The sequence below is a fragment of the Diabrotica virgifera genome, chromosome 9 (assembly GCF_917563875.1).
Source record: "Diabrotica virgifera virgifera chromosome 9, PGI_DIABVI_V3a".
NCBI lineage: Eukaryota > Metazoa > Arthropoda > Insecta > Coleoptera > Chrysomelidae > Diabrotica > Diabrotica virgifera.
In genome coordinates this window covers 92906041-92918954 of record NC_065451.1, presented here as the reverse complement: position 1 = coordinate 92918954, position 12914 = coordinate 92906041, and the positions used below count along the sequence as shown (strand labels likewise).

The 12914-nt window shown below is 32.5% G+C and overlaps 1 protein-coding gene across 1 annotated transcript in view; it reads left to right on the top strand.

Annotated features, from left to right (window-relative positions):
- Positions 1 to 12914, top strand: part of LOC114334788 (uncharacterized) — a 37156-nt gene that overhangs the window by 4311 nt on the left and 19931 nt on the right. The window contains exons 2-3 of the mRNA XM_028284882.2: positions 6314 to 6560; positions 8457 to 8590. Coding sequence (XP_028140683.1) covers positions 6314 to 6560; positions 8457 to 8590 — 381 coding nt within the window. The remainder of the gene's footprint in view (positions 1 to 6313; positions 6561 to 8456; positions 8591 to 12914) is intronic.

The window sequence follows — 12914 nt, the reverse complement described above, 5'->3', positions numbered from 1 at the left end:
ATTTGACAAATATGTAAAGACATAATTTCGAAGTCAGTTAAGTATGATATAATGCCCTAGGGCGATATTTTGAAAAATAGCGCCCTAGGGCATTAAATTTAAATAACTAGTTAAATACTGTCAAGTTGACAAATAACAACCTAAGTAAAACTATAGTTACCACAATTACGTTACGACTATTGCTGTTAAATGTACTTATTTACAGAATAATTATTTCCAAATTCATTCAAATTTTTTGCATATAAAGAATAATTTAGTCAGACATTATAACGTTGAAGGCACCACAGGTATTATAGATAATAATAATAATAACGCTTTCAGGCACCCCTAGGTTTGACTAGGCAATCCTCAGGTCTGACTGGCGGTCAAAGTCAAAGCCCAAAATAAATTACAGTTACGGCTTTTGACTAGTCAAACCTAGGACAGACTAAGTTGGTCAGGCAAAGATGGAAATAGAATTTTATGGAATCGGGGTTTGACTAGTCAAACCCCGATCAGCTATTAAAATGTCGTAATTTGTTAGATTAAGTTTAATAAAACGTCATTTTTTAATTTTAATGTTTATTATTTTATATTGTCGTAATTAAAATAAAAAAAATTAGTGTTTATTATCACATGTTGAGGCATTATGGCATTTAGAGTAAAGCTGTATAATACGTTAGACCTTTTACACTTACATAATTTTGAAGAGCATTTCTTATTGCAGTAGCATTTTATAAAGCCTTGTCTTCCAAATTTAGAATCTTTTGTACTAATTTCTCTTAGAGACAGCGTAACGTTTGGAACGTCTTCGGAATTAAGAAAATTCTCTTTGCATTCTCTTATTTGATTTCTTGTGAAAAAAGTGTGTTTATTGTTCCGTATTTCGTACCAACTCTATATAAACCGTGAATTGTTTTATCAAGTATGATTTCCAAAATATTTCGAGCATCTCCTTTGGCTCTATCAAAGCTTAGAATAGGTATTGCTACAGTTTTTCCGATCGAAATTGGAGGAATTTTTTTTCACTTAACTGTTTCATAGTATTAGCCTGGGCATGAAGACCTTCAATTGTCTTTCCTTTATTTATATTATTCTTTTCTGTCTGTGTACAACGCATGCATGTAACTTTTCTTTCAAAACCTTCCATAGTATACACCAATTGGGAATGTCATCATCAACTGTTAAAGAAGATTTTGCAATCGGAGAAAAAACCAAGGATCACCATAATACTAACGAAGCCCCTGGACCGTCGTCACTAGGAGAGGAAGAAAATTGTCAAACAATTCAGCTTACTTCTTCAGATGTGGTTTGTTGTATTTGCCAAAAAGAGAGCTCTGACGTATATACCTGCATAAATTGTAATCAAGTGGTACATGTTGTGTGCGCTGACAGCTGACTTAGCTGACAGCTGTGCGTACTACATACTATGAAGGTTTTGAAAAAGTTACATGCGTGCGATATGTACAGACAGAAAAGATTAAAATAAATAAAGGAAAGGCGACTGAAGCTCTTCATGCCCAGGCTAAAGCTATGAAACAATAAAGTGAAAAAAATTTCCTCCAATTCCCATCGGAAAAACTGTAACCCGTTGTCCTAGGTGAGCGACGGAAAACGACGCGACGCGATGCGGTGCGATGCGATACGATGCGACCAGTAATTCACGCGACCTGTGGCTTATGTAGCGTCGCTTTCCATCGCTCAATCTAGGACAAACGTGACGATGTCAATTCATTCCTAATCTTAAGTATGGGGAAATATACGGCAGTTTTGCTAGAAAATTCATATTTAATACTTAGCTTTAAAAAAATTCCATAAACGAAGAAGAAAGACAACAAATATCATATATTTGGAGCGAAATAAATTTGGAGAGTTTCATCATTTATATCAACTGTTCAGAGCAGCAGCCAACAAAGTGACCATAGCCATTATGATATCCAACCTCCGCTAGGAGATGGAACTTTAAAAAGAAGATCATTTATATTCGAAATTAATAAATAATCCACGTTCGTTTAAAATGTATTGTGGCTTATTACCATGCACTTTCGATTATATAGGCGCTGTTACTGGCTTTAAGGTATGTTAATGAAAAAACACTGGTACTATACATATTAGTTTTTATTTATTTAATAAACTATTGAGTAGCATAATTTGAATTGAAAAAAGCAACTTGTACTTGACACTGACAGTGCGTCGTGTCTGGTCGCGAACAAAACAAATTCGCACTTCGTCGCGTCTTGTCGTAGACTGATTAACCCGAAAACGTAGGCCACACACAAATACAACCATTACTTGATATTTTCGCGTCGCGTCGCGTCGTGTCGCGTTGTCGCGTTTGTCGCTCACCTAGGACAACGGGTTACAATGCCTATCCCCAGCTTTGATAGAGCCAAAGGAGATGCTCGAAATATTTTGGGTATCATACAAGATAAAACAATTCACGGTTTGTATAGAGTTGGTACGAAATACGGAACAATAAACACACTTTTTTTCAAGAAATCAAATAAGAGAATGCAAAGAGAATGTTCTTAATTTCGAAGATGTTCCAGACATTAAGCTGTCTCTAAGAGAAATTAGTACAAAAGATTCTAAATTTGGAGGACAAGGCTTTACAAAATGCTACTGCAATAAGAAATGCTCTTCAAAACTATGTAAGTGTAAAAGGTCTAACGTATTGTGCGACTCTAAATTCCATAATGCATCAACATGTGAGAATAATCACTAATTTTTTTATTTTAATTACAATATAAAAATAATAAACATTAAAATTAAAAAATGATGTTTTATTAAACCTAATCTAACAAATTACATTTTAACTAGTCAAACCCCGATTCCATAAAATTAAATTTCAGTCAAAGGCCGAAACTGTAATTTATTTCGGGCTTTGACTAAGACCGTCAGTCAGACCTGAGGATTGCTTAGTCAAACCTAGGAGTGCCTGAAATTCGGGCTTTGACTATAACATATACACCATTGACCTCAAGCGTTATTATCCTTATAATACCCTCGGTACCTTAATAACTATAACATGACGTGTTTTAATTGAAACAAAATATTAAATTAAAAAAAAAACCTTAACAATTCTGGTCGACACCCTAAGAGTTATTTGTCGAGCAAGTGAGCGGTGTGCAAATCGCAGCATAATAGAGACGAGATTGTTTAATGGAGGCTCTGTGATGTGTTGGGGTAGAATTTCCTTGAGACTAAGTACTCATTTGCTGTATACTAGTGTGACCAACTAGCCCGAAAAATCAGGGACATGGCCCGAATTACGAAGTCGTGTCCCTGCGTCCCGGACAAGGCTTCCGGGCCATCCCAATTTTCTACGTTTTGGTAAAATTCTATTTTGACATTCTGAATACGTTATTTTTCTATGAATTTACATGAAATTGAATTGGTGGAAGGAAAAAAGTCGACAATTTCTAGAGTGTAATACTAATACCATATCCAAAACGCATGCATTTTATATCGTGGTATTATAGTTCTACGAGATCTCAAACTCTGGACTTTTCCCGTTTCTGTATTTTAATTATCGTCTTCTGAAAAGACGATTCAAAAACATGAATATCAAACAATGATAGTTATATTTTTATATTAACCTAAGGTTTTATTTACATGGAAATCCAACGTCAGTTGATTCTCTAATTTTTCCTTTTTTGAAAACGATTTCCGGATTTGAAGTCAAAATGTCAAAAACTAACAAAAATGTAATTATCATTACAGCCCATCACATCAAAAAAGTTTTTGTTAACACAAAAATGTTATATAATCAATCAAATGATGATATTAGAGTTCTATATTTAAAAAAAATGGCCCGATTTTCATTGAAAAATCCCGGATTTTAGGTATTTTTTCAGCCTTGTCCCGAATTCGACTAAAAAGTAGTTGGTCACACATGCATGAAGGCTCTTTAAATAGCAAGAGGTACATTGCGCAGAGATTATTTCTTTGGACACTTTGTTCCTTTCGCACTCGGTGTATTTAACTTGAAATAACAGAGAAACGGTCGATTTTAGGTGTATAATGCTACCAATACCTTTTAGAATGCTTGAAAATACCTTTAAAATTAGCAATATTAAACGTCGATTACGTTCAACCTAAGCGAGATATGCTGCAAAATATTGATGACTAATGTATTTAAAAAAAAATGGGAAGTATATTTTTAGTCCCTCATCCATCAGAATTTAAATACATCGTTTTCCTTCTAGAATACTTTTTATTATAGTGTTATTTCTATGTTCAAAAAGTTGGACGGGTTTAAAATGTAAAATGTGGTAAAACGGGTTTTTGAAAAAAATAAGATCAAATTATAGAGCGCATTTTTAAATTTTCTTAAAAATCTTCCTTTTCCGCAAATCGCCAGGAAATTTTGACATTCCTGTCAAAATTTCTTGAAGAAAAAGTCAGGACTTCCTTACTGTAAGGAAATGTCATTTCCTTACTGTAAGGAAATGATATTTCCGTACAGTTGTTAGTGTTCTACATAAATGATAGAAAACACATTGCTATTAAAACCTTGTAAATTACCTTAATCATTAAATTTTCTTTATCTGGAGCTTCCTGGATAAATTTTTCAATTTCTTCCTTCGTTAAAATCTTAGATTGCTTTGCCCTATAACCTTGAGCTTGCCGTTTCAATAAAGAACGAAGTTTTGAGTATGTAGATATATCTACATTGTGTTTAAGTGCAAGGGTTGACTTCAGCATTGAATAATTGGCCCATAATGTTGAAGATTTCATCTTTAAACAAAGGTCTAGGAAGTATGCCATTACAACATTTTCTGAGAAAGAACTCGTATTTTTACTCATGCGATAATCCATAAAACGTCTGTATGCATTTTCGTACTTTTCTCTTGATTTCTTTGGCAATAATTCTAATGAAGCAGTATTCACTGCCTCAACCAGCTCTGGAGGAGTCCCAGGAATGGAAATTTCATCATCACTTATCATTTTACTTTCGAGAACACCAGCAATTAAATTTATAAGCGTCAAGTTTGACAATTCAACCTCAATACGTTTCCATAGTAACCCAAGTAATTTTATTAGGAATTTCAAAGCACCATTTATTTGGGAATAAAATTATCGCGTTTTTTTTTTAAATCAATTAATATCTGTCGAATTTTAAACGATTTGCGGAAAAATAGTATGTTTACCTCGTAGGAAAAGCCACATTCCTGGACTCTGTGTTGCTAAGTCTCGGCTTGCGCCTCGACTTAGCAATCTTCACAGTCGTCCAGGAATGTTAAGCTTTTCCTACCCGGTAAACAATGTACTATTTTCTTCATGTAACTCGAAAATGATAACAGATACGAAAAAAAGATACCGAACAAAAATGTAGGGTTTTTTAGATAAAAATTTTGATTTCATTTTTCATTACTGTATCTCTTATTGTTTTCAAGTTACAGGGATTTTAAAAAAATTTAAAAATGCGGTCTATAATTAATTTGATCTTATTTTTTTTAAACCCGTCCAACTTTTTAAACATAGAAATAACACTATGATAAAAGGTATAGTAGAAGGAGAACGATGCATTTAAATTCTAGTGGATGAGGGGTTAAATTAATTTACTTCTCATTTTTTCTTAAAATGCATTAGTCATCAATTTTTTTGTAGCATATCTAGCTTAGTTTGAATGTAATCGACATATAATATTGTTCATTTTAAAGGTCTTTTCAGGCACTACAAAAGGTATTGGTAGCATTAAACTGTTATTTCTCTGTTATTTTAAGTTGAATACACCGATTTGAGCATGCACCAAAAAAAAACAAACTCTTCTCACCTACCATATCTCTTTTTGTATTATAACTAGAAGATTTGTGAAGCAACAAATATCTTTGTTTTCTTATAAACTAAAAAAATGTTTTTTATAGTTTTTTTAGTAAGATGCATAGTTTTTAAGGTATTCGCAAAAAAAAACCCTCCGAAAAGGTGCCAATTTCAATGAAAATGGCCAATTTTCAACCACGAAAAACTCAAAAAGTACTGAGTTTTCAAAAAATATAGAACAGTTTTTGCTTAGAATTAGGTTCTATATCCACTTCCGTGGTTATTTTAACCGAAACCACCCCCAAGATAAAAGCGCATATCGGCATAGCATAGGGTAGACTTTGAATTAGGAGATAAGTAGAGACTATTCCCAAAATTTCATTAAAATTCATGCAGTAGGATAGAATTCGAAGGTAATATCCTATTCTTGTTCCCATTGACTGGCGTAATTGTCAATAGAGAAAATTTGCAAAAAATAGTTTTAAATAACAAAGGCACGCTTTTGTGTTTTTTTAAATAAAAAAGTTTGAGAACATAAGTTTCTAATGTAATATTTTGTTTATTTCAGCGGAATACTTAAAACAATATCGCTGCAAGGCATCTTCGGAAAATTATAGTGAATGCTTTCTAAATAAGCTCAGAAATACTCTGCCCTACTACGTTAAAGGCATTCCTGAATTAGATATACCTCCATTTGATCCGTTTACACTACCTATATACAGTCGCAATGTAAACATATTGGGAAACAAGATTAGTGCGACTTTCAAAAATTCGATTGTAACTGGACTAAGGAACTCTATTATTCATAATGCTAAGTAAGGATAATTTTCACTTCTTTTCTTTTTTGTTATCACTTAATTTCATACTAACCTGATAACAATGGTCGATCACTAAAACTAAATTATCTAAAATTAAAAAAAAAACTAATGGGCTGCAGAAATATGACACAGAAAATTAGATCTGACATTTTAAAACGCGTACACACATCCTGACCTGACCTTTATGTTAGAAAGAACAAAATAAACAATATTACCAATATGGTAAATAGTATACATATAATTATTTTACTTGCATTTTTTCTAAAGATAATGTGCATAAGCCATATTTTTAATTTCTAACGTCATAATAGGAAGTACAAAAAATGCAAAATTTTAAAGAATACAGCTCCAAGTAGTAAATTCTAATAGTTAACACGTCATTTGTGTATAAATAAATCATTAACAATTATAGCCCGACCCGACCTGACAGGTTGTAAGGTCGTCAGGTCAGGGTGTGTGTAGACGTTTTTAGATTAACAAATTTCTTGGTTGTCAGAGATAAAAAGAGTTGTGTTGAACTGCTACCAAATAAGATAAGATATTTGTCTCCTTTTCACACTCCGCCTGTCCTCTATTTTGATTTGGACTATAAGCCGCATTTTTTAAGACGTTGCATGAAATATTAAAATTACATTTATATTCATCTTCTTATTGCTTCGTCTCCTTTTGAAGATGACCGGTCCAAATGGAAATTGTAGCTTTGAAACTGCTGCACGAAAGATTTCTGCAGATGAGCGGTCAAACCACTCTTAGCTTCAGTTTTTCAGCTATGAAATTCTAGCGTCTTTTGTTAATACTTTACCTCCCAATATGATTCGCACTAATCCATATCACTCATGACTGAATACTTATGTGAATGTATCAGATTTTTTTTGTATTAAAAAGTGTTTTCTGAACAATTTTTGGTCCTTTGTTCAAGCCTGATGTCTAGTGAAGTGATACAGTTCAGTTCTCCAATTATTATTTTCCGGTGCATATGCGTATATTTTTTGATGCTAACTTGTTTTGCTCCTAGTTTTGTTTTGATTTTAATAATCGTTTTATATATATTAGCACTCTTCTACCATATTAATTAATTTTCTATTGGTTAATATAACGACTCCCTACTTAGCTCTTTTGTTTCTTTTGATACGCCGCTGTATACCATCAGGTACAATTTTGTACAGAAATATCGAAAACCGCGAAGGTAACTCAGCTAGCAAATCAAGGAGAGGGGACTTCCTTTGAAGACATTGGTGGAAAGAATAAACATCCATTTAAAATGCATTGTACACGAAGTCAGTGGTTTTACGACTGATGTGATATCCTCCTCCCAACCTCCTTGTTACTGAATTGGCTGCACTTTGAATATTATATTCTGTCAGTATTTGCCATTAGTCAGTGTCACTGTCACGTTTATTCTCGTGTTAATTTTGTTTCAATTATGTACAATTTTATGTTGATTAAAACCTTATCACACAGGTTTTACTTTGTAATGACATTGCTAGATAAAATCGTTAAATAGTTTTTTTTTATTTAGAGTACACTACTTAATATTCTTTTAATAAACATGAAGTGCATTGAAAATAGGACAATATGTGCACAATCTCTAGAAATGATATACAAAGGTATTAAAATTTACGCAAGAGGAAACGGAAGGAAATTTTACTGTGAAACAGGTAGCAAATATAAAGGCCGACAAATCTTTGAAACCCGATTGATCTGACAACGTCGCGTAACCAAGGTTTTCAATCGGTCTGACCTTGGCAGTTTCAGATATTTTTGTCGACTTTTAGTTGTCTAAAATGGTTTGGCATTTTACCTTTTTGGTACTGCTGTTAAGTTAGTTAATTTCAAAGATTAGAAAAATCTGTAACATTTACTTGGTATATACCTACTTTTTTTTATTTTTAGGGTTGATCTGAATAACAACTATGCAGAAATAAGCGTTACTATTCCTTGGTTGGATATGGCCACAGAGTATGATATTTCTGGTGAATTCTTTCAATACCCACTAGATGTGAAGGGTACTTTTAAAGGAAATATAAGTGAGTATCTCCATAAATTAGAATAAAAAATGAATAAACCCATAAAAGTCCGATTTTGAGATAAGTCCTTAATCTGTTGCAAATCACATGTTTAATTATATTGTATAGAAGGTTCTATCTGTATCTGTATTATAAACAAGAAGCTGTCATAAGAATAAGTAATTTTAAACACCAATAAAATAAAAATCAAAAGAGGCGTTAAACAGGGCTATGTCTTGTCACCATCACTGTTTAATGCATATTCAGAAGAAATATTCAAAAAAGCATTAGAAGATGAAGTAGCAGGCATAAAAATAAATGTATAAGACGATAGAACGAGTTCAGAATTATAACTATTTAGGGACAAACATTAGTGAAACAAATGAATATACCAAAGAAATTAGAATGAGAATAGAAAAGGCTAGAAGTGCATTCACTACTATGAAAAAAAATTTATGTAGTGGAGACCTCAGCCTAAATCTTAGAAAAAGAGTACTAAAATGTTATGTATTTTCTGTTCTTTTGTATGATGTGGAGACATGGACTCTTAATAAACAATGTCTTAATAGATTGGAAGCATTTGAAATGTGGACGTATCGAAAAATGCTGGGAATCTCCTGGACAGACAGAATAACCAATGGGGAAGTACTAACAAGAATACAGAAGAGCAGGGAGATACTGGATTCCATCAAAATAAGAAAACTTCAATACTTGGGTCATATAATACGTGGTGACAGGTATGAGCTCCTAAAATTAATTATGCAGGGAAAGATTCAAGGAAGGCGCAGCATAGGTAGGAGAAAAATGTCCTGGCTGAGAAATCTCAGAGAATGGTTTGGATGCAGCTCAACTGAACTATTTCGGGCTGTAGTGTCAAAAGTTAGAATAGCAATGATGATTGCCAACCTTCGTCGCGGAGATGGCACGTAAAGAAGAATAGGAGGTCCAAATGGCCCTTTAAAAATAATGGTTAAGTAATAAAAATAAGCCGCCCTTATAATCCTTATAATCCTTCTATTACTGAAAATTTGTAAGTTTTCAGGACGGGCTTATATCCTAATTAAATACGGTATATCTCGTATAAAATTCGTACGGCCCTTGGACTTAGCACGGCCCTCTTGTTTTACACCCCGCTGTATTTATTGCTTGGTTTACCGCTTATACCACAATTTTGCATATGTCTGGGCACTATAATTGTAAACCTGGTGTATCTATGACTCCACATAGTCCTGTCGCCAGGGGGGATACAACGGCATCCTTTATTCAGATGGACTTACCGAAGTTTTTTATGTATTTTGATCCGTAGAACACGAATTTGTTGAGTAACAGTTGATCCGGATGTCGATAAGATTGTTATATAAACAAATAACTTGAGGAATTAAATAACAGCGATTTCTCGCAAAACAAAACATTTTTTATATTTTCTGGGTCACTCTAAGCAAAAAATGTTCTTACAAGTTTTTTCGTAGGATGCATAGTTTTCGAGATAAACGCAGTTTAACTTTAAAAAAATCGAAAAATTGTAATTTTTGAACCCGAATAACTTTTGATTAAAAAAGACAATAGCAATTCTGCTTACCGTGTTTGAAATTTCAAGTCAAATTATATCGGTTTTGATTATTTTCATTGCTACAAAATTATTTTTTTATTGTTAAACAAAGCTATAAACACATAGTGTTTCCCGTGGACAATACATGCGTTTTAATTAGAGCTCCATTCCCGGGAAATTCCCGGGACAAATTTCCCGGGAAATCAGTAAAAAATGAAAATTCCGATTCCCGGGAATTCTTACAGATTTCACGGAATTTTTTTTAATGTTTTATTTTCAATTATGAGCGGATATATTGCTAACTCGAGTGTCATGATAAAGTTTGGACGAAAGTTGTGCAAGCTTCATCAACAGCGTTTCCATCACGCTATTCATCTTGAGGTTTTAGATGTTTTATTTAAAAAAAAATGATGGTGATCGTTATGACAGTGACTGTGACTCTCCTACTAAAATAAACATAAAACCGAAGAAAGTTTTAATCATTCAGAATTTGAAACAGTGAGACTCGCCAGTAAGCAACACAATTCTTCAAAATTAACACTATCACACCGTATATATACACCGTATACAGCGTATTAACCAACGTAGACAAACTGATGTGATTACATTGATGCGATATGTTCAAAACAAGGACTTTACTGAAAGCAGACATTTGCCACTACCTAATAAAAGAACAATAAATCAATTAGTCAGTGATTTAATAAAATTTTTGTTTTCAAAGTGATACGGATTCATCAGTTTCATCGGATACCAATACTGATGATTTGAAAAAAAAGTTATCGTTTGTAATTGAGTCTGCCATAGCTGTGCGTACTCAAAAGAATCCAAATGGTGATGATCTTGATCTTGAACATGTCATTAAGAGCTCGCGCTGTATGATAATTCAAATCAGCTGACCGGACATTTAAAAAATTACTTACTGCACTAAAAAGCATCAGACATGTACATCACCAGAAAGCTAACGTGCGTTTTCAACTTCAGCTCTGTACAAAAAAAGAGCCAGCTGAAAGATCAAATACTGAACCATTTATGTTTTCTTAAAACATATTTCAATAATAAAAACAAGGAAAAATTAGATTAAGCACAAAATAATTTGGCTATTTTTAAAATTTCTTTTAAAATTTTGAATTTTCTTTTAAATTTTTGAATTTTTCTAAAAATTTTTAAAATCAAATTTATACGTTTTTATATTATCTACTTAATTCTTTTAATTTTGATTAAGAATTTAAAAACAATTTATTCTTTTTATTTTAAATTTCTCGATACCCGGGAATTCCCGGGAAATCCAAATTACCGACTCCCGATTCCCGGGAAATCACAAGGGACCGGCAAAATGGAGCTTTAGTTTTAATGCATGCTACGTAGAAATTGCCTCGCTTGCACTTGTACCTACTCTACCTACTCGTTCGATTTTAAATGGGAGATCATTGAGAACATCACTCAAACACTATCTGTTTATTTATAGATTTGTTTAAAAATAAAAAAAATAAATTTTTAGCAATGCAGATAATTAATACCGATATAATTTGACTTGAACTTTCAAATGCGGCAAGCAGAATTGCTAATATTTTCTTTTTTAATCAAAAGTTATTCGGGTTCAAAAATTGCAATTTTTCGATTTTTTTAAAGTTCAAGCGCGTTTATCTCGAAAACTATGCATCCTACGAAAAAACTTGTCAGAATATTTTTTGCTTAGAATGGCCCAAAAAATACAAAAAAATGTTTTGTTTTTCAAGAAATCGCTGTTATGTAATTCCTCAAGTTATTTGTTTATATAACAATCTTATCTTAAATGGGAAATAAGCCACAATTTTACCAAAAAAATGAATTTATTAAGGTTTCGACGCCCAAGTGGGGTGTCGTTGTCAAGAAGAATTAGACGTTAGAATAAATGAACATCAGTCTTATATTAAAAATAGAGAATTTGATAGATCTCAAATATGTCAACACGCATGGGATAATGAACATAGGGTTCAGTGGAGAGATTCAAGTAGAGTCCTGAAAGAAACAGATAGTAAAAAGAGAAAAATCAAAGAAGCGGCTCTAATTATGCTAAATGAAAACAATTGTGTCGCAAATTCCTCGGTAGAATGATCCATACTAAAAGAGGAAATCAATAGCAAGAAAATACCACGATTAGTAAGTCATTAACATATCGAGTTAGTACATATTTTATATTTTAGTTTTATTTATATATTATCTATGTATTATTAATATTATTTATAATTTAAAATAACATACATACATGAAAGTCAGAATTTGGTATTAGTTTTGAGAATAAACTAAATGTAAGCCCAAATTCTTACGATGTCGGGATAGTATCACGAGGTTTTTCCTGGTTTTCCCTCGTGATTTACTTGGAATCTCTAGCGCAAGAATTTTACTGCCATCGTTGCATTTGTTGTCTTTTTAAAGACAGATCACATGCTATGATTTTTTGTGGCGGATATTCTTGAGTTGAGGTTGATTTCATGTAATCGAATGAACTATCTTTTAGTAAAGTCGTCCCAGGAACGCAACTCATCAATATTGGCAATATCATTTTAAAGTCTTCTACTTTAAAATGTATAATACATGCCTGAATTGCCGATATAAATGAGTCAGATTAAATAAATTATTAGAAGAATTTTTTACTAAGCAACAACATTTTTGTTTATTTAGTATTATTTTGTATTTTGAAAACGACACCCGACTTTGGCGTCGAAACGTTAATAAATTCATTTTTTTTTGGTAAAATTGTGGCTTATTTCCCATTTAAAATAGTTCATTATAAAAATACCACAAGGAAATAGCTTT